We start from the raw sequence: 22049 nt of genomic DNA, 5'->3' as shown, positions 1-22049 counted from the left end.
TCAAAGCAGTCGAACTGGCCCTTCGTGGAAAACCCGCCCTCTTTTCCCCGCGTTAAACTCCTATTGGCGGACATTTGGACCGGTAAAGGGCGAAATTGTTGGAAAACTTCTTTCTTATTGGCAGTCACACACATCAGGTCACGCCCCTTTTTGTCAGGGTCGGTTGAGTGGGTTCGATTTTTTTTTTTCTTTTTTTTTTTTTTTTTTTTTTTTTTTTTTTTTTACCCCTTTCCGCCCCGAAAGCAGGTCGATTGAGAGGAGCCGGACGGGATCTTTGAAGGTGATTGTTTTATTTCTGTGACGTTCCGATTTTTAAACACGATCAGTATATGCAGGGGTAAAGGCGTGTGCAGTTACTTAAACGGGCACGAAGGTGGCTGGATCGCGCAGAAATTCAGTAAAATTGGGCTGGGATTTGAGGGTCCTTTACCGCATCCATTTTGACGTCGGAAGCCTGATCAGGGCTAAAGTTACGGATGGAAGAAAATTAAACTTGCCGCATCCGTATTTATTTTCTTTGCAGTTGATTTGCCGCCAGTTCTTTTTTTTTTTCCCCCCAGACTGCAGGATGTTGCTTGTAATCACTGTGCCCCGTTCGTATCATGAGCGCTCAGCTCGTGTCCGTTACGTTAGTTACTGTGACAATCAATGAATCTTGTTTTACGTGACGAGCCGGGCTTATTTTCTAGACTACAGTGATTCGTTAGTAGTTTATTATTTCGAATGAATTTTTTTTGCAAGGTGAAAACTTTCTAGCGCTCACATTGATTGATTTTGAACTCAGTTGACTTGCTGCATGAAGATGAAGGGCATGATTTGCTGTGTGTGTGTGTGCGCGCGCGCGGTCGGATCGCTGGAAAAACTGTGTTGGCCGTTAAAAATCCGTCTCTGTAACCTGTTAGAGAGCGACTAGTTTAGTTAACCTGCCTGGCCGACCCGGCTTCGGTGCTGCTGTGCAGTGACAATTGATTGTGTGTGTATCCCTCAGCGGAGTTACCCCCCGCCCCGGCATGATCATCATGTACGTACAGTACCGTGTACTCGGCCCGGGTTATACCTGTGTCACCGTGTCAGTGGGCTCAGTCTGTGGCAACCGGCAGGGCATAAAATATATATATAGTGTTGTACATACGTTTACATTATTCATTTAACAGGCACTATTCTCAAAAAAAAGGAAGGCGGTGGAGCAGCGGGTTTGGCCGGGTCCTGCTGGTGGGTCTGGGGTTCAAATCCCGCTTGGGGTGCAAGGCTTGCGATGGACTGGCGTCCCGTCCTGGGTGTGTCCCCTCCACCTCCAGCCCTGTGCCCTGGGTTGCTGGGTTAGGCTCCGGTTCACCGTGACCCCGCTCGGGACAAGCGGTTGTAGACGTGTGTGTGTGTGTACGTACGTACTCTTAAAGGGAAACACACACACACACACACACACACACACACACACACACACACACACACACAGTGAGTGCGGGCAATTTAGAGTCATTAGTTGACCTGAAAGGCAAGTCTTTGGACTGTGGTAAGAAACCGACGGGGGAAGGGGGGCTCTTTATGTGTTTTCTGTGTCTATTGTAGTTTTAAGGCTGTTTTTATATTAATATGCATACATTTATGCTATTATTTACAATGTATTATTATTTTTATTATTACTTCAGGGACAGCTGGTAACATAGTGGTTAGAGCGGCTGCCTTTGGACCCGGAGGTCGCAGGTTCGAATCCCACCTCCACCTGTAGTACCCTTGAGGAAGGTACTTTCCCTAAATATAGGCCAACACTGTCACTCACGAAAAAAGTTTCAGCTAAATAAGTATTGACAACTTATTTTTATAAACATGTTTAGTATTATATGCTAATATGATACTTATGTTAATAAATAACGTAATTGTTGTAAGTGCAAGTTTATTGCAGCGTGTCCCATCGCGTGTGAGTGTGAGACGGGGTTGGTCGCAGGTTTGGCTTCATGTTCACTGAACACGGTGTGGTGACACGTACGCGCTAGGGGCGACTTGGAGTCACCGCTTCACCTGAAACGTGTGTCTTTGGACGGCGCGAGTGAATTGAGGTGCCCAGAGGACAGCCGCACACTCAGTACAATGAATGTATAAATCACTGCGAAAGAGCTCAGTTGGTCCACAGGTAGGCAGTCCTAGAGTATCGGAGTAATCGATGAAGGGAAACTGCCTTATTTCCTAATATCTAACCCTAACCGTTGAGCTAATTGTGTCCGTTTTAATGGGATTTTCTGATATTTCAGCATAAATAGGTGTCGGTTTCAGGGCTCGTGACCGCGTTGAAGCTAGCGGTAATTACGTCTATTAGTCACGAGAAGTCACCTTGCAAAGGGTTTTTCAGGAATGCATTCCCTTGGTAAGGTGGAGGAAGCCTGTAGTTAGAATATTGTAACGCCTTTAAAATGGTTTGGTGCGAAGTGATGTTAACTTGACCGACGTTGCGCTCCTCCTCGTTTGCAGGTTACTGCCTTTAGGTCTTTCCGAAGAACTCCGTTCCCTCTCCTCTTTGCTCCAGACGTCTGCTGGAATTGCTGCGGTCACACTCGCGCCCTTCTTTTTTTTTTCTTTCCCCATTCCTTACCGGACTTGCCAGGAAGCTGATTCGGGGGGGTGAAGAAGTAGAGCTGCAGTAAGTGCGAAGCCATGGATAAAGCAGAGGTGATTCAGAAGGCCAAGCTGGCGGAGCAGGCCGAGCGCTACGAGGACATGGCGTTCTGCATGAAGGAGGTGACCGAGCAGGGAGCCGAGCTGTCCAACGAGGAGAGGAACTTGCTGTCTGTCGCCTACAAGAATGTGGTGGGAGCGCGACGGTCTGCTTGGAGAGTCATCGCCAGCATCGAGCAGAAGACCGAGGGGAGTGACAATAAGGTCGCGATGGCCAAGGAGTACCGTGAGAAAGTGGAGGCCGAGCTGAAGAACATCTGCAAGGAAGTGCTGGTGAGATGCATCTTCACAAAGGGGGTGATGGTTGGTAGCGTAGTGGTTAGAGCTACTGCTTTTGAACCCGAAGGTTGCGGGTTCGAGCCTCGCCTCTGGCTGTAGTACCCTTGAGCAAGGTACTTGCCCTAAACTGCTCCAGTAAAATTACCCAGATGTGTAAATAATTGTAATCTCAACGCTGTAAGTTGCTTTGGAGAAAAGCGCCAGCTAAATGAATAAAGGTAGATGAAGGGTTTTGGGTTAAAAACTCATTTCATATCTCATGTTCTTCCAAGAAGCCATAGAAGTGTTAGAGGAACATATTTTATACTTGTTTTTTTGACACCAGATTTTACTAAATTGAGACCAGTGCTGTATTGGGTCACAGTATGATATTTGTAACACATTTCTTTATTTAGCTGAAGCTTTTCTCCAAAGCAACTTACAATGGTCACGTACTTAGTTATTTACCTATTTATACAGCTGTGTAATTTTACTGGAGCAATTTAGGGTCAGTACCTTGCTCAAGGGTACTACAGCCAGAGGTTGGAATTGAACCTGTGACCTTTGGATCCAAAGGCAGTAACCTTAACCACTATGCTACCAGCTGTCCCCGGTTGGTGTTACAACAGTGGTGGACTGATCATACATGGCGTTCTTACCTTAATGCCAGACTATTCATAAAACAGTGCTCACAAATAGTTTCTCAAAACAGCTGCTGCGGGGAGCAGTCGAGGTGTGAAATGCAGTCGCCTCTCTTGCCCACCTCACGGGTGGGCTTAACCTTTGCAGAATGCTCCACATTTTGGGGGGCTGCGATACTTTTCTGAAATCATGTAGAGAAGCTGACCGTCGATCTTCCTTGCCGGGCTGCACAGGAACGACCTCTCCTCCCCTCTGGCAACGATCGGCGGTGGTGCCGCGTTTTTCACCCGTCACCATGTTTCATCACAGACCGAATTTTATTTTACTCTGATCTCCATTCACTTTGGATTTATGTTGGTTAATCTGTATAGGAGAGGATGCAAGACCCTGGGTGAATATAAACTTGATAGTAAAATTGCAACCACCCTGTCAGAATGTAAGCTTAAATTTACTCAGTTTAGACTGGAAAGGAATGTGGCTGTGTGTTGGTTTTTTTTTTTTTTTTTTTCTTCTTCTTCTTCACATTGGTAAATATAAAAGCAAATTTGCATAACTAGTCATTCGAGGAGGATGGTGGGGCGAGGGGTGTGTATTTGTGTTCTCCCATGAGATCAACTTCAGCCAGCAGCCAGTCCCTCTGATAATTGTCATCCAGTGATTAATTTACTGTGCGGTTATTTATCAAAATGCATAATTTGCATAACCTCTGGGGTCCGAGTGACAGTTGGTCACGGAAACGAGAGATCAAGAGGCGGCCCAGCAGGCCAAAATCCCGACTGAGCTCCTGCAAAGTGCGCTTGAGTAGGCAGTTCGTGCTCCAGTACATGTGAAAAATGTCCAGGCTCAGTTGATGTAAAATTAGGACCCCTGTCAGATTTCTGCAGAATCATTTTTTTTTTTATTTTTTGCATTTTGACGGAGGGCATTTTGAACTTTGCTTTCAGGATTCTGACTGCTCTGGTTTCTGCACATCATTGTACAGCTTCTCAAAATACAAGTTCTGAATTTTTGAAGATACAAATATTTTTCCACATTTTTTTAAAAATGCACTTTTCTCACAGGTGTTTTCTAAAATTCCTGTTTGTACTTTATCAGACGGACCTGTATTTACCCACCGACTCTCATAAAGTTTTAACACCTTGAACAGTGGCATGTGATCTTTTACAGAACCTAATCAACGGAGGAACGTCGGTACGGTTGTGCTTCCGCTGAGTTTGGTTCAGAGGTAAAAGTGGCTGTGGAGTTATGAACTGCCCTCCAGCCTCAGTTATGTTTGTATCGACAAGAAAATGTAGTGAGATTTTCCCCCCTAAATGGGGTGCAGTCTGGAGTAGGCGCAGAACTTCCTCATTTGAATACCTCGTTTTCTGTTAAAGTGGAAGGAACATAGAACTTCCTCATTTGAAGAAGAGCATCGCAGCGTCGCTGCTCTAATTTTAGAACGACCCCGTTCCCACCTTTTGTTCTCGTGACAAACACGTTTCGTTCACTTTTTTGCGTTTTTTAAATCGTTGCGACGTTTTAACTTGTGGTGGTGTCGGCAGCTTTCGCGGAGAGTCTATCCAGTGTCCGCAGAACTCCTAGACTGATGTTCTGTTACGCGCAGCTGATCTAGGGGTATCTTTGTTTTTGACACGGGCAGCGGGGTGTCTGGAATTTACTACCCTGGAATGTTATTCTCCTCCTTTCACTGGTGAGTCTGCATGTGATACAAACCTCCTTCCAAAGTCCTGGGTTTGACCTCACATCCTCTTTCTGTAGCACAAGGACATCTGGCCCTCGTACCCTGGGCCAGTTTTTTTTTTTTTTTTTTTTTTTTTTTTTTTTTTTTTTTTTTTTTTAGGTTGGATTATTGTGGCTTTGCCATTAACTCTGGACAGGTGTGTTTGGGATGAACAGAAGTGGCAGTTTGCGTGGCTCTTTAACAACTTCTTGTATCCACCCTTTGTCGTTATCATTTGTCCAGTGCAGGGTCATGGTGATCTAGGGCCTATCCCCTAGGTATAGGGGGTGAGGCGTGGTGCACCCTGGAAGGGATGCAACTGCATTGCAGAGCAATCACACACACACACACAGACCCATAAAACACTGACATTTTTGAGGCAATTTGGATCACCACTTTAGTTGAGACATGTCTTTGGACTGTGGGAGGAAGCCTGTCCAAATTCCACACACACTGATTCAGATTTGAACCTATGTCCAAGTCCACTGCCCAGGAGTTGGTGCAGGGGGTAGCGCTGGAGCCTCACCTTACTGCACTTCTTGGATTAAACTGGTAGATATCAGTCCGATATTTCCTGTACCTCTTTTGATAAGTGTCGACATTCTCGGTGTTACAATTATAATGCAGCAAATTGTTAACCTTAAGAAGAAAAATCTTTATGCTTTTGGATGATGGGGCATATGGGGACAACTGGTAGTGTAGTGGTTAGAGTGGTTTATCCTGTTGTTGTTGTTGTTGTTGTTGTTGTTGTTGTTGTTGTTATTAATTACTACTACTTGAGGGACAGCTGGTAGCGGAGTGGTTAGAGCTGCTGCCTTTGGACCCACAGGTTTGAGTCCCACCTCCAACTGTAGTACCCTTGAGCAAGGTACTTAGCCTAAATTGCTCCAGTAAAATTACCCAGCTGTACAAATGGGTAAATAATTGTAAGTTGCATTGGAGAAAAGCATCAGCTAAATGAATAAATGTAAACGATGAGTTGGGAGATGCATCCTTTGTCCTGTGTCCTAACTGCAGTGTTTCCAAGGGAAAGCACATGTGTGTCAGTGCTCCTGAGATTAAGACCCAACTGTCATGTCCATCCATTCTTGCAGAAAGTAATGAATTTTGTGGATTAAGGAGATGGTTGTGTGAGGCTCTACTGCATTGCTGAGATGCTCTCTTTGAACTTGAGGCCTTCTCCCAATGGATGGTGGGGGGTCTGGCATGCAGACTGATCACAGAGGGATGTTCACAAAGGCAGATTGAGAAAAGACGAATCCTGATTCCATGGAAAGTGCGACAGCGTCCTCCTTTTTCCACCTTTGTGGAGTGAGGATGGCGGGAGGAGTGCTGCTCTAGTTGGCCTGATTCTGCTGGCCAAGTGTCTAACCCTTGTATTAACAGTACACACACACATTTTCAGAACCGCTTGTCCCATACGGGGTCGCGGGGAGCCGGAGCCTACCCGGTAACACAGGGCGTAAGGCCGGAGGGGGAGGGGACACACCCAGGACAGAACGCCAGTCTGTCGCAAGGCACCCCAAGCGGGACTCGAACCCCAGACCCACTGGAGAGCAGGACTGTGGTCCAACCCACTGCGCCACCACACCCCCTGTGTATTAACAGTATTCTTTTTTTTTTTTTTTTTTTTAGAAAACCCAAGTCCGAGCTAACATACAAAAGGGTTCATGTGAGACTGATAAAAATGTCCGTTTTCCTGTGCATCGCAGCGAGCCGTCCCGCCGAGACCTGGGTGGGGATGACGCCGACACGCTTTGCTGCCCTGGAGCAGGTTCAGGGTGTAAGGAAGGTGTGGCCTGCGCTTCAGCCCTGTTCTCTGCATGTGTGCACACGCACGTCTACTTTCTGCACGATTCGTAATTTTTGTTAAAGCGCCGCCAAGATTTGACGTGGCTTGAAATTCGGCGATACGGTCAGATTTTCCGCAGTTAATGAGCGGTTCCGTATCTACTCGAAACGTATAAAAGCACTGACTGGGGGGTCCTGAGGTTTTCCTGGGTCGGTCTCCTGTGTGTCTCTCCTGCCGTTCAGCTCAGATGAACATGGTTGTCCCTGAACCTCCAGGAACACCTCGCTCTAGCGGTGTCTCGCTGCCTGGAAAAGGGACTCGGAGGGAGACGAGGGGGAAGCTTGCGCAGGAAGAGCTGACGTTCCATCAGCGAGGAGGACAAGGACGATGAACTTTCACGCTCGCTGGGACCTCATGGACCGTGTCGCTTCTGCATGTGGGGCGTTGGCAGATGTTGGCTGACTTCCAGTTCACGTGACGGGGCATTCTGAATTTTTTAGTCCATGTCTGCAAAGGTTTGTGTGGACAGTTAGTCACCCCCAAAGTCGAGAGAAACCCAAGTAACTGCAGAGTGGGATATCTGCTTTTATTTGCACAGTTCTGTAGCCACGCAGGCCGGTTACGTGAGGCAGGTGTGCTGTCCTGGGTGCGGGTAGAGGAAATGAACCACCTTGCCCTGTGCTGCGGGCGACTGATTGACCGAACCTTTCCTTATCAGGTGTCCGAGCCGTAAAGCGGGTCCGGCGATACGAGTCGGAGCCCCTTCTGAGAACTGCCTACGTGCTGTGGCGCAAGAAGCGGCTCCCTCTGGTGTGGGGGGGGCGGTACTGCAGTGTCTTTCTGCAGGGGGCATCTAGGGCATTTGACAGTTTTTCAGCAGACCACGAAGTGCAAAATTTTTAGTTATTGTTAGATCATAATTGTTAGGTTTAGCTGAGAAGTGTATCGTCTTTAATGCTGCCAGTTTGCAGCGGCTAAGCCCTGGTAACTGATAAAATATCAGTGATGCCATGCTGCATGTTGCGGTATCTCAATACCTTTTGCAGCTCAGAAAGAATAGGCTATTTAAAAAGGCCTGACTGCTAGATGACTAAACGAAAGACTCATGAATTCTAATGTAACGTCACATATGGACAGTGACTATATGTGTTTTATGGTTTTCTTGTTCTTATGCCCTTAATGAGTCAGAGAAGATGGTTCAGTCTGACCATTTGTCTTCCAACCGAAACAAAGCAACACGTGGACTTATTGGAACGGACTTGTGCTCTGCTCTCTGAGGTCACTTTTTTTTGTGTACTTGAGAGGTACCGTGTTAAACCGGAGGGAGGAATATGGAGTGTTTCTCAGAAGGTTAAGCCCTTCGTTGGGTTCTTCTACGAGTTAACTTGGAGTATTAATACTACACTTGGCTGGGTGTTTTTGGGGGAAGATGCCTGCTGCTGATCAAGCATTGGATCATGAGGCTGTGGCTGATGTGGGGTGATTTACCAATTTCCTTCGAGGGTTCACGGGTGAAGTCAGCTGTACGCTGATCTTCCGACGTCGCCAAACTCGCTACGCAGTCAAGTGCAGGATGCAGCTTCCAGACTCATCTTGTCATAATTTTTGTCCATGTTGTGTATTTGTTGCACATGCACTGTGTAAAGGAGAAGCAATTTTTTTTTTTTTTTTTTTTTTTTTTTATTAAATGAAAAAAGTATTTGTACAAATGTGTGTGTGTATATATTTCTCTCTCCTCAGGAGCTGCTGGACAAATACCTTATTGTCAAGTCAACCAACCCTGAGAGCAAAGTCTTCTATTTAAAGATGAAGGGAGATTACTACAGATATCTTGCAGAAGTTGCCTCTGAACATGACAAGAAGGGTAAGTGAATCTCTGCGTGAGCTCCACCTAGGGGGTCACTTCTACCTGGGTCAAATGGGTCCTTAACCAAAGGAGAGGATTTGCATGCGGATGTGATTGGTGGCGCCCTCCATGTGGTTGATTGCGTTCAAGAAAAGTGCAGCGCAGTTCTGATTTATTGTAGTTATATCTTCAATCATGAAGTCTCCGCGGGGGTCTTTCCCAAAGCTCGAATATTAAATGATCAACATTCTGAGCTGTGTTTCAAACTGAAATACGGTCCAGATAGCCGGGGAGGACATTCAGAAAGTGGGTAAAACAAATTGGATGTTCTGGTGAAAGTCATGAGTTAAGTGTCATTTTTGACCTCCCCGCTGCTGTCGTCGCTTGGACGTCTGTGCATAAGATTGAAGATTTTCTTGCTTGCTTTTTGAGCGACTGCATTCTGGGAAAGCGGAGAGTCTTTATCCAGCCTCTGGGTAGCTCCCCCAGCGCTTGTCTCTCAGCTGCACCCCAGACACCCACCCATGTAAAGCAGCTCCACACGTAAAGCCGTTCGTAACGGCGCACTCTGCGCTTCTCCCTCAGCCCGAATCTGAGCCTTACCGATGTTCCGCCTTCCGTGGGCCGAATTCCCCAGCAGGTTCCGTTCTCCTTGGCTTCATCTCCCGGGGGACATTTCCCCAGACAGCCAGCTTTCCTCCTTTCTTCCAAGGCTTCTTTTCCCAGGCAGATGGCTTCATTTACCACCTTGCCTCCTCCTCACACAGCCTCATTCCTGCTCTCCCCCCCCCCTCAGAGACGATAAAGAGCTCCCAGGACGCTTACCAGGAAGCGTTCGACATCAGCAAGAAAGACATGCAGCCCACACACCCTATCCGTCTAGGACTGGCCCTCAACTTTTCAGTCTTCTTCTATGAGATCCTCAACAACCCGGAACAGGCCTGTATACTTGCCAAACAGGTAATTCGACAACTTTCTCCTATGATCCACGGTCCTAGGCAGGCTGTTACTGTGTAGGGCAGCAGCTGGTGTAACGGTTAAGGTTAGACACTTGAATGACAGTGCCAGTACAGAAGGGTTCCAGGTAAAAGATCATAAGTGGGGCGTTAAGATGGCCATTATCACCCAAACATATGTATCAGCCGCTCTGCTTTTCTGTCGCACTCATGCCAATACATTTGCAGCGCTAATTCTGAGCGGACCTCAAGGATGGACTTCATTTTCATTTTATCTTTCAGTTGTCGGTTTCAGTTTTATTCAGTAATAGCTGTAGTAATGAGTCTTTTCACTAAGACAGATTAGATACGACACAGTTTTTAAAAGCTGAAGAGTCTCTTACTGAGCTTTAGACGACGGTCTAAGTAGCTTGACTGCAGCTTTGCTCATGCGGGGAATATTGACTGTGAGCCAGCATGAAAAATAGCACAGATTAAATTGAAATGATTTATTTAAAATTTTAGCCTCAAGAAAATTCTGCCAAATGGATACATTTAAGTGCTAGATAAACTGCAACTCGGTGACCCTGCCTCACATTATCTCCACTTCAAAATCCGCCCTTGGCGGCAAGTAAGTTATTTTTCATTGCCAGGGAGGGACATCATTACAGCAGGACACTTGATACGACAACATGCCTGTCTTACTGCTGAATAGGGTGACACTGCTCATAATGAGGGGAGAATTGGTAGCACAGTGGGTAGTGCTGGTGCCTCACAGCTCCTTGGCTATGGATGTGGGCGTGAGTTCAAATCTGGCTCGTAGTTTGCTTGTTCTCTCCATGTTTTTGTGTTTCCTCTCATAGTCCAAAGGAAGTGTTTCAGAAGTGGTGTGTCTAAGTTGCCTGTTGTGTGTGTGTGTTGTAGGCCTTTGACGATGCCATTGCAGAGCTTGACACTCTGAATGAAGACTCGTACAAAGACAGCACACTCATCATGCAGCTGCTTAGAGACAACCTCACAGTGAGTATCTGCACCTCTGCAGGGTCTTTTATTTTCTCACACTGCTTACTCTTGAGTGAGTGAGTACACTGTCCAGATTTACTTTTTAAACATGTGGACTGGTTTTGTAGTTGTTTTTAACAGAAAAAAATCTTTGTTCCAGTTATGGACATCTGACAGCGCAGGAGATGAATGCGAGGCTGGAGAGGGAGGCAACAACTAAATGCATGAGTGGTCCCCTACATGGGGGGGAACGAAAAAACCTTTATACACACCTTCATTTGTTATCATTCCACTTTGTCTAGCAATGAAAGCTCATCATCACTGACGAGCTGTTTGTAGAAATGGAAATCCTGTTATTTTCACATTGCTGCTTTTGGGAAGAAAAAAATCAATATGAATTTAAATCGACTCCATTCAATGCTTTGTTTGCCCTGATCTCACTTTATGTGCAGCTTCTGTGGGAAAGTCTTAATAGCTTTACATTGCTTGTCATCTAGAAGGAGTTAATCTTCAGGTACATCTGTCTGGTGAATCTACAATAGTGGTTGTGTACAATTAGACGTAGCGTCAACGTAGAAATCGGAAGGGGTTGTGGGAAATTGACTTTTTCTTTTTCTTTTTCTTTAGACCTTATTGTCCCTGTGTTGCATCTCTTAAGGGTGTCCTGTAGAATTACAGCAGAAGGTGCTTAATGTGGGACTGGATAAATGTAGCAGTGCATGAGTGCTTACTGTAAAGCTTAGTGTGCCCCGTTGTACCATTCCAGACAGCGAGGCACCAAGCATCCTTCACGAACGCTGGTGGTCACAGACCTTTGGAGCCACGGAACACTCTTGTCTAGTTATGCTATTCACATCAATGTTACTTTGAAGCATGTCAGAGTAAAAATGTCTAAAGACTAAAAGATGAAATTGGGAACAAAGAAAACCACACGCATGCCCTTTTTAATGTACACTGGAGTGAGAACCAGTTTCACACCACATCCAAGCGTTGGGTTGAGTCCTTTCCAAGAGGGTGTTTAGTTTGTCCTGTGATCGTCATTAGAGATTTGGACCACTATTGTGTTTTGCTACTCATTGAGTGTAGTCCCCAAAAGCCTTGTGAAAATGTTTAATGCCCTCTGTAACAGCTACATAACATGAATAAAAAATATTTTATAAACCAACATCAGATTTTATTAATCTTTGCCCTGGTCTTGATGTGACCCCATGTCAAATTCCTGAGGACTAGAAAGACTTAGATAAAACTCAAACTTGTTAGGGAGGAAAACAGATATAGCAGTCATTCACAAAGAGGCCTGCAATTTCAAACTGTATACCTTTGTGACACACATGGAAAACCTGCAGGTAGCATAGCAGTTAAAGCTCAGGTTCAAATCCCTGCTCCGGCCTTGAACATTTTACTTTGTAACACAAAGAGGTAAATTAACATTATTAGAAGACTTGAATAAAGACATCAGCCAACTAAACTGAAGACTTAACAGTAGTTAGCAAATACTAGTACAACTGCTACTTTGCAGAGACAAGTCCTAGAAAGGTGTTTAATATCAGCAATAAGAAATTACTTAAAACCAGTAAAAACAAATTTACTCTTTAATAAATGAAAATTTCAAGATGCCTACAGCTATACATTGATAGTTCATGTAAAAGTGAACTTCAAAAATGTTTTATCCAATAGTTCAATTCCTGTAATTACATGAATTCCACATCATACATGTGATCTACAAATCACTGTCCACTCACTTTATGAAATGGACATTTCATCCCTGGAAGGATTTTTCAAACAAAAATGACCAAAAAAAAAAAAAATCCATCTGTCAGCCCCTTAACTACAGCCGAAGATTTGTGGCTCTTAGTTCAGCTCCGAAAAACCTATGAAGAGAAGTCTTTGGAGACTGTAGTATGTTTGGGGCAATTTCTGTACATCCTAGCGCTCTAAAAAGGAAGAACTGCAGGGCCTCGGGGCTTGTTAGAGCGCTGGGGTCAAAGCATCGTAGAGTCGCTGGACAGCCAGTTCCACCATCTCCTTTAGAGATTCATCATCAGCACTGCCTTCCTCATAGTCCACAGTCTGAAAGAACCAGGGAGCACAGAGAGAGTCAGCACACATGTACATCCAGAAGTCTCCAGCCAAAGTCTGTTTCCATAGACACTCACCTAAAGAACTGCTACAGGGTTAGGAACCTTGCAAAGTAACTGGCCCAGTACCCATGCATGTAAAGTTTCAGCAACAAATGGGGAGAAAGTGTCGAAAGACTCACCCGGGTCTCTAGGCAGATGTATGCAGTCTTGCCGTCCACTGTCACAGAAGGGTTGTTAAGATCCTTGAAATCCACACAGTCTTCTCCAAACATGTCCCTGTGGTTGGTGGGCAAAGTCGAGAAATTCACAAACGGGAGAGAGACATTTAGCAGAAGAGTGATAAAAAAGACACTCTCTTTGGCATACATTTCAACTGGATGCAGAAGCTGAGCTTTCTTCTACTCAGAATCCAAGTCCAATTTGATTCAAATGAGCTTTTCTTTCAAAATGTGGTCCTTTATTAAATCACCTAAAACATGTGCACTCATGTGAAATCTATGGCAAAGCTAAGATGCAAATGCACACTTACTGCAGCATGATTTCCAGTCTCTTCTGATAAACATCTATATCTACTTTTCCTTTTTTGCCATCCATAACTGTAAAGAAAAGAAAATGTATATAATGCTTCTGTTTTCACAGTGATGGTGAAATGGTGTCCAGTAGAGGGACTTAGGCTCTAATTCAAACAGTAAAAAAAGAGGATGACTTTGCCCTTACCTTTCTGGGCTTTTGGGTTGGACTGGACCTCCAGAACCACAGTTGTAATCGCATCAGCATACATGTCATTCAAAGGGTTAGCAATCCACTGGTGGGATTAAGGTGAAAAACGTGACATTAAATATTCCACTTCCAAATTCCACCATGTGTATATGGGAGAGCTGTTTGGTTTTATACTTACCTGTCCTGAGTCCTAAGTAATTGTAAGTATTGATGATAACCACAAGCACAGAAATTTTCTAGATTCATCATCTCCTTTGTAGTCAAGTTCTCTGTAAGTTGCACTAGATAAATGCGCTTGTTCATTTAGCAAATGCTTTTCTCCAAAGCAACTTACAATGTTAACCTACTTACACTGATTTACCCATTTATACAGCCAGGTAATTCTTCCTGGAGCAATTCAGGTTAACTACCTTGCTCAAGGGGGTGCGGTGGCGCAGTGGGTTGGACCACAGTCCTGCTCTCCAGTGGGTCTGGGGTTCAAGTCCCGCTTGGGGTGCCTTGCGACGGACTGGCGTCCCGTCCTGGGTGTGTCCCCTCCCCCTCCAGCCTTACGCCCTGTGTTGCCGGGTAGGCTCCGGTTCCCCGTGACCCCGTATGGGACAAGCGGTTCTGAAAATGTGTGTGTGTGTGTGTGTACCTTGCTCAAGGGTACTACAGTAGGAGGTGGACCTCAAGCCTGGGTCCTTTGAGTACAAGGTGGTGGTTCTAAGCACACTACACTACCTGCTGCCACATTTTAACTAGAAGTAATCACTTTTGTCAGTGAATAGAAACCATGAGAAATTCAAAAGTGAAATCACAAAACCTTCCCTGAAACCATTCTACTTGGACCTTATCAGACCTCAACAAACCACCGCTCAAAAGTTTAACATATATTCTCTGAAACAGAGAATCACACACATGGCTGCTCTCACCTCCAGCACTACAACTCCAGCCTCATGCACCAGCGTGATGTTCTTGAAAACCCTCAGCGTAGTCCTGTCAGGAATGTCCAGCTCCTCAACATCACCTTGAAGAACGTGAATAAGACCAAACCGCTCTTCACAAACAACATTTACACAACAGTCCCACTACAAAAACAGTGTTTAAACGGGGGGATTATGGCATGGTACGATCTGAAAGATGACATGTGTCATGGCTTGCACTACTGTCAAGAGCTCATCTGATGACAGATTACACGGTGCTCCTACAGCCACACTGATTTACCTCTGCAGTTACTCAGTGACATAAAATGACATTAAATCCATAATGACTATTGATACGAGACATTTATTCTGAGGTGCAATAATCAGTACATTAAACACTCACAATTAAATGCACATCTTAAGTATTCTGTGCCACACACACACACACACACACACACACACACACACCGGGGACTGTACTGCAGTAAATGAACAGCAGTGCAGGGATCATAGAACTGACCTACCTGCAAGACTGCGCAGCTGGCTGACCAGCAGAGGAAACGGTCCAGTGAAGGGAATGGCCTGGGTTTGTTTCACGGTGCTCATGGCCAGGTCTGTGTACGCTGAGGAAGCAGGAAAGGAAAGGGGCAGGTACCGTTACTCACACACAGGAACACAAGAAGATGTGCCAAGGGAGACAGTCACACTCTCCTCATACAGCAGCTGGACGAGGGAGCGACAGGTTGTTAGAACAGGCTGAAATCTGATTTCCAGACTCACTGGACAGATCTGAGGGGGTGAGGATGTGGTAGCTGAAATTGCGCTTCACAAGGATCCCGGACACTCTTTGGCCCTGCACACACTTCCTGTCAGCCAGGGACCCCATCACCTGTGGTCGGAGTCAATGATGTGGAAAATTCAAAGAGAAATAAAGAAAATTCATTCATAGGCAAAATATGCATGTGTCCCTGGTCACTGAGATTTCACCTTGGCCAGCTTCTCTCCCCTAAAGTTGAGGGTTACAGCCTCTGTGTTACGTGGGTTGTGGACCTCTATGTGGACTTCGTCATTGTCCTCATACTCTCGGATCAATGCTGCCTTCAAACGGGCCATCTCATTCTGCTCCCCATGAACCAGGATCTGAGAAAGCACAGGAAGACCAGCATATTTAAGGTGCTCTGAGCAGCTCCATCGCTCCACTCTTTTTTCACCTTAAATTCTGTTAGTTAATAATCCCAAAATTCATAATAAATGCATCATTTAAAAACTGACACAGTCCAAAGTGCTTTTTAACAGGCTCCTTTGACCATATGCCAGGCAAAAACACCCATGCAAAAAAATTTCTATGTAGGTGAACCAACCTGTTTAAAAAGCAATGACATGCAAGTGGTCATTAATGGATGTTTAATACAAAAAATGAATGAATGATATTGTAAGAGGAAAAGTAAACAGGACAATCCGCAGTAGGGCCCTGCTGAGCTCACCACATGGGGGGGTTTGAGAGCCCGGATGAACTCGCTGGTCTGCTGGTAGTCTGTGTGGGCAGAGAAGGAGATGTAGTCTACGGACATCTTCAGTGGGAGCTTCTGCCCGGACATGGTAGTTATTTCCTCTGGTTCAGACATGATGTGCTGCACCAGGAGATAAACAGCATAATCACATTACACACATCACATGCGACACAGACACACTACATTTATTCATTTAGCAGACGCTTTTGTCCAAAGCGACGTACATCTCAGCAAAAGTACAATTTATGGATTACATTAAGAGACATGGCTGCAGACATGTGACTCAAGTAAACCTAGTTTGTTACCTACCACTTGGTGCACCGAGGTTCATCGTTCAAGTAGGTGCATAAAACACAGGACAGACAAATCCTGATACCCACTAAAGACATTTACCATAGGAACCCTTTTTCCAAATGAAAACGCTGAAAATTGGACTGACCTTGGCCAATGTCCCTTCTACACAGTATCCGGCAATGATAACACCATTCCTCTTGTCGGTGCACCAGCTCTCAAACAGCTCCCTGGACAGACCGCTCTGCATCATCCCTGGGGATGCCATCACCACGCTCGGTCCAATGTCATCAAAGTGGTCCATACTCTGGGAACAGCAGATAAAGTTCATTACAAAAGCCATGTCCTACAAGCCCCAATTCAATGAAGCTGTTCCAAAGATGCACCCTACATGTCATTAGTCCAGCAGAAGATCTCTGCTTTATTATAACAAAGTGCATCGTGTCCCACTGTTTGGTTCTGATGCACCTTCTTACCCACCTTGAGGTTGCTGATGTGCTTGAAGACAAAGGGGTTGTTGATGTTGATGGCCTTGCGGATCTTGTCGTTCATGGCATTGACATAGGTTTGGTAGACAGCCATGCACTTCTTGGCCAGGGAGGAGGCATAGTAGATGGGAATGTCGTGGAGCTCGGGGTGGTTTTGCCAGTACTCATCTAGATCAGACAGGGTAACACAGAGGACATGGAACAAAGCCATTTAGTTCACACCCTTCTCTCACCAAAAGTTCCGTACAACGAATTTCAAGTGTGTTATTAACCTTGTTCAATTAATGTCTTACTGTGAATACTTTAAAACTTCAAAATTTTTCATCTAATAATTTATAATTTTTCATGTAATAAAAAACAAGAGGAAATGATATTTCTTAAGATTTATGGTAGCCTATTATTACAGCTAAATCCGTGGTTAAAAGCAACTTACAATTGCACTTTTTTTCCCCAACAGTAAGCAACATACATTTCCTCATTTATATAGCTGGCTAATTTTTACTATACCAGTTCAGGATTAGTACCATGGTAAAAGATACCACAACAGAAATAGAACCAGCAGCCGCAACCACTATCTACCCATTCATTTATAACAGTTAATTATTGGGACATATGTGTACATTTTATAATTTAGATATTGAAGAGAATTCCAACACATGGCAACAATAAAAATATCTTACGGAGCAATTCATACAGATGGACATCAGGTGAAAGAACTCTTACCGAGGATGAGCAGTAATTCCTGGGCTCTGCCCAGTGCAAACACTGGAATGAGACAGCGGCCCTCCCTGTTGACAATGTCGTGGACAGTATTGCAGAAACGGGCCTCTCGTTCCTCCCTCTTCTCGTGGATGTGTGTGCCATAGGTGGACTCCTGAGAGGAAGGGGGCAGGGACATGAGAGCCTCTATCTATGGTTCCCTTGGCATGTAATACTCATTTGGAGCCCATCTGGGGATCTGAACCCATGCCAATGATTTGGGATATCTACATTTCATATAAATTTAAACAGTATCTTTAAAATTTCTGATCCTAATTCCACACTGAGAATCAACAACTGAGACTCTAGTCTTTTATGTAAGAAATATATTAATGTCACAAAAAGCACAGCACTTGATCTGTATGCGCAAATCAAGCTGTAGTTTTTCCAGCAGATTCATTCAGTTCAGAATTTTTCCAGAAAGAACACTATAAATCTTATTGCGTCTGAGTGAAATATAGCATTTAGCTAAGTATGACTCACAATGATAAGGATGTCTGGTTTGACGCTGGGAATCTCAGCTGCCATCAAGTGTCTGTCCTCCTGGCGAGAGAAGTCTCCTGTATACAGGAGCTGGAGAATCAGGAAAGACTGTACTTAGAACTGTTTTAAAATGAATCATTTACTCAAAACTCTTGCAGGTCTTTTCAACTTCTTTCCCTTATTTGGGTGAGGCCACGCACCTTCACTCCGGCAATCTCGATCATAAACATGGCAGCCCCAAGAACATGGCCTGCATGGTAGCACCAGAACTTGATGCCTGCCACTTCCTTCACCTCATGGAAGTTGATAGTTTCTATCTTATCCATACTCTCCTCCAGATCTGTCTCTGTGTAGAGCATGTCATCTGCTGAGATGTTGCTAGGGGTAAAATTATTTGGGGGGGGGAGAGCATCAAAAATGTAAAAACACAACTCTAGCATTTGGAAAACACCACAAATTGCTGAATTTTTAATTACATGCCAAGAAATAAAAACTTCACCAATACATTTCCATTTAAAGGGAATTTTTTTTTGTTTTGGATTAAAACGCTTTAATTACTGCACATTTTCCATTTGTTTTAATATAAAATGTACCGTTTTTTGTTTAACTGACGATTTTCTCCAAGTTGACTTCACACTGCTAAGCTACCAATAATTATTTAAACATTTATACAGTTGGTTAATTTTTATTGATGCAATTTAGGGTAACTACCTTAATCAAGGGTAGTACAGCAGGAGGTGGGATTCAAACCTGTAACCTCTGAGTCCAAAGGTAGCAGCTCTAGCCGCTGTACTACCTGCTAACTGTATTGTTTTGCTACCTGTAACAGTAATTGACTGTGTTTCAATTCCATTACCTGACTTTAACATAATCTGATAAGAGCCAGCGGTAAATTGCTTTGGTTGCGTGTGTCATGAAGGTTCTTCCTTTGAAGCTTGTCTTTTGTAGAAACCAAGGCAGAGCACCACAATGGTCCAAATGGAAACTTGGGGGAAAAAGAAAGAGGAGAAGGAAACACCACTGACACCTAAGTATACCATATCACCTTCCTCCCAAAAAGGTGTCTCCAGTAAACAAAAACCGGCAGCGACTAGGGACAAAACAGCAAGATAGAACTCACTGGCTGATGAGCAACAGGTCGATCTCAGCTGGATCGATCAAGTCGATGTAGGGAAGGGCATCCATGCCCTCCAAACCTGGATGGATCCCACAATCCAGCTACAGGGAACAAACATAAAACAATCTTAACAAACCAGAGCTGTGCTTCTGCCCAAGACCTCTCCAGGGAACGCAACAGGGCGACCCACCATGATCTTCCTTCCCTTGAACTCCAGGATGATGCACGACCTCCCCACCTCTTGGCCGGCCCCACTGCCAAGACACAGCAAAATTCAAAATTAATATGATCAGTCTGTCCCCTCTCAGTTGTGTCAAGAGCAAAGAAAACACAAATAAAAAGGCATGGTGTTCTATCACTATAAACAAAGGTCAGATCGTCCCATCTGGGGGCTCAAAGCCCTGACACACGTCGCTGTGGATTGCTGCAGTTCTAAGTGTTGAGGGAAGTCAGTGATAACACACAGCCCCTGACAGTAGCACTATGTTGCTGTTATTAAATCTGGACTCGTAGAGAAGTACACCTGTGTAGGGCAAATTCCGTAAGAGCCCGATATTCAATCATGTACTACAAATTGTCTACAATGAATTTAAGACACGAAGGCAACGCTTAACTCTGGGTGCAGGGCAATTCACAAATAACAAATCGGCTCAGTGAAAGACCCAGCTGTATAGATCTCATTTACAATAACATGGGGCGCTGCCGTAGGTCATGTCATGATGTGATCTCTTAATAATAATTTACACCGATGATCGTGGGTCTTTGACAACTACGCAGCTGACGAGTAATACCATCGAGTACACTCAGAACTGGAGAAGCTTTACACAAACTGAATATTGCAACATTATGTCTCGGCGCGTCTTCGCACTACATAATTCTTAGCTAGCCTAAAACAGTGAGATTATTATGATTATTGTCGCGCCTAAGGCCCTGGGGACGGTGATGTTCCGTGGGCCCGGACACGACAAAAAAAACACTCACAGCGGTCTTATAAGAAGCTGGTCGCTCTCCTCCGCGGGGACCGACGCCTCTGCCTTCCGCTTCGTACTCATTGTTCATCTAAGTAATGAAAGAAACTACTTTAACATCGTTACATTTACTAGGTTGTCACTGAACCTATTTTCCCCACCACGAATGTGCCGGGAGAACGACACTTCCGGGTCCGCATATGAAATACGGCCGGGTAAGAAACAAGCACCAGCAGCCACATTAGTTCCAGTGCTATTCATCCGGGCTATGACAAGGCATCGATCTCACAGCCCCTCTTATCGATGGTTTACTGAACTGCTGCCGTTTGGTTCTCTTTGATTGCGGTTTTTAAGATGTATAACGATTCATCTGTAGTCCTGACTCTAGCTCCTTGGCTACATGGTTTATTCATCCTAGCGACACTCTTTTTGCACCTTCTTGTACTACGATATTGTAACAACCCGCATTACCGTGTGTTTGTGATTTGCTTATTTTAAATAGTTGAATTGTGGATAAACTGTAGGGTTCAACCACTAGGGTGATTTTTGGGGAAATTAATGGGGCTGACTGTTTGAGAGTGTGCAAAGTCTGGGAGTGCTAAGCAGGCTGGTAGTGTAGTGGATATTATGTTAATGGTTAGATGTTAGAGGTTGCATCTTGCTTTTATAGAAATCTTTTTAAAGTCAGGGAAACTGACCCAGTGATGGAAAAGAGCTTTTTAGATAATTTGACCTCACGTGTTCCTGAGGATGTCCTTGGCGGCTTAGAGAGCCCCATCACTTTGCTCGAGCTGTTGGAGGCACTTGGTAAGATGAATCGGTGCAAGGTTCTCGGCCTCGATGGTTTAAACCTCGACAAGTCTCTTCTCCAGTTCTTCGGCACCTGGAAACAGAGAGAGGACTGCATCGGTGGTTTTTCCCGATGCGAGGGTCCTCTGAAGGTGCTGAGGGTTAACTTTCTTTCGGAAGGTGCCGCCAGGGCCAATTGGGAAGAACGTTTGACCAAAGCCAGACGGAAAATGGGTTTGTGGAGGACAAGGTCCCTCTCCTTAATAGGGAAAACATTGGCGCTGAAGGTGGACATCCTCCCCATGTTCCTCTACCTTGTGCAGGTGTACCCCTTGCCCCGCATGATGCGGAGAGGCCTCACGAAGGACGTTTTCGATCTCATCTGGGGGGGGCAGGTATGAGTACGTGAGGAGGGAGGGATGTGCCTGACATTCCTCTTAAACTGGATTGTCTCTTCCTCTTCCAGTTATGTAACCGACTGGCAGCTCTGATTGAACATCCCCACTAGTACTTTGTGTCTTCGGTTGGCCCTTCCAATGCGCCAGTTGAAGTCCTGGTCCAACACCGGGCCAAATGCTGAGGCACGGCCTGCCCATTACAGCCATACTGTAAAGTGGAGTAAGACCGCCGGGGCCAAGGCAGAGACCCTCCTTAAGCACAGGGCCTTCTATAAGGCCTTGATCGAGAGGAGAGGAACTCGAGTTCTTTTGGGGCTCGAGGAGGGCACCTGGGCCAGGATTCAGCCAAAGGGGCTCGACCACCATCTGCAAGATTTGAACTGGCGTTGTTTACACAGTAAGATGCCGGTCAAAGTAATCCTGTACAGGCACAAATTGACTAGCCACCCACTCTGCCCGCGACTCCAGTGTGGCAAGAGTGAAACACTCATATTTTGGAACTGCGGGCAGGTGAGGGAGGTCTGATGTTTGGTGACTTGCCTGTGCAGGAAGATCGATCCGCAGATGGTTTCGATGTACGACAAAGTCTTGAGGGGGTGGAACCCTGGCGCTCAGAAGGCAGTAGCCGCCCGGACGTGGCTGGTGATCAGCGTGGCCAAGCAAAGGCTTTG

General features: G+C 45.2%; 2 protein-coding genes across 4 annotated transcripts; one reads left to right on the top strand and one right to left on the bottom strand.

The window, feature by feature from the left end:
* Positions 1-209: 209 nt before the first annotated feature.
* On the top strand, positions 210-12033 carry ywhaqa (tyrosine 3-monooxygenase/tryptophan 5-monooxygenase activation protein, theta polypeptide a). 3 transcript variants are annotated; one of them, XM_018743745.2, is made up of 6 exons: positions 210-280; positions 2467-2943; positions 8826-8949; positions 9728-9891; positions 10791-10886; positions 11029-12033. In XM_018743745.2, the coding sequence occupies exons 2-6, from the start codon at positions 2650-2652 to the stop codon at positions 11086-11088; spliced, it is 738 nt and encodes a 245-aa protein (XP_018599261.1). In that variant the 5' UTR covers positions 210-280; positions 2467-2649; the 3' UTR covers positions 11089-12033. The 3 variants fall into 3 exon arrangements, with proteins under 3 accessions (XP_018599261.1, XP_018599263.1, XP_018599262.1); XM_018743747.2 differs by having other exon boundaries at positions 233-280; positions 2600-2943; XM_018743746.2 differs by lacking the exon at positions 210-280 and adding an exon at positions 1477-1513.
* An 81-nt stretch (positions 12034-12114) lies between these two features.
* cpsf3 (cleavage and polyadenylation specific factor 3) lies at positions 12115-20382 on the bottom strand. Its single transcript, XM_018743744.2, has 18 exons — positions 20205-20382; positions 19414-19477; positions 19227-19324; positions 18963-19091; positions 18307-18484; positions 18107-18196; positions 17588-17738; positions 16857-17032; positions 16525-16683; positions 16059-16205; positions 15562-15714; positions 15355-15463; positions 15099-15197; positions 14584-14678; positions 13667-13754; positions 13479-13545; positions 13129-13225; positions 12115-12938 (listed from the first exon to the last, which is right to left on the bottom strand). Exons 1-18 carry the CDS (start codon positions 20273-20275, stop codon positions 12837-12839), a joined length of 2073 nt encoding a protein of 690 aa, XP_018599260.1. The 5' UTR covers positions 20276-20382; the 3' UTR covers positions 12115-12836.
* Between the last annotated feature and the right edge of the window lie 1667 nt (positions 20383-22049).

This window comes from Scleropages formosus, chromosome 1 (genome assembly GCF_900964775.1).
Source record: "Scleropages formosus chromosome 1, fSclFor1.1, whole genome shotgun sequence".
NCBI classification, from domain to species: Eukaryota; Metazoa; Chordata; class Actinopteri; order Osteoglossiformes; family Osteoglossidae; genus Scleropages; species Scleropages formosus.
Note: the sequence above shows the minus strand (reverse complement) of the source record. Positions and strands in the feature narration are given on the sequence as shown.

Excerpts from the sequence above, each read along its gene's own strand:
- ywhaqa (XM_018743745.2), top strand. The coding sequence starts at position 2,650 with ATGGATAAAGCAGAGGTGATTCAGAAGGCCAAGCTGGCGGAGCAGGCC. Across the intron at positions 9,892-10,790 it reads CCTGTATACTTGCCAAACAG|GCCTTTGACGATGCCATTGC; the intron begins GTAATTCGACAA and ends TGTGTGTTGTAG. Across the intron at positions 10,887-11,028 it reads TGCTTAGAGACAACCTCACA|TTATGGACATCTGACAGCGC; the intron begins GTGAGTATCTGC and ends TCTTTGTTCCAG.
- cpsf3 (XM_018743744.2), bottom strand. The coding sequence starts at position 20,275 with ATGAGTACGAAGCGGAAGGCAGAGGCGTCGGTCCCCGCGGAGGAGAGC. Across the intron at positions 18,485-18,962 it reads TCAGATTATGTTAAAGTCAG|CAACATCTCAGCAGATGACA; the intron begins GTAATGGAATTG and ends TTTTACCCCTAG. Across the intron at positions 15,715-16,058 it reads CTCTCAAACCCCCCCATGTG|ATCCTGGTTCATGGGGAGCA; the intron begins GTGAGCTCAGCA and ends GTGCTTTCTCAG.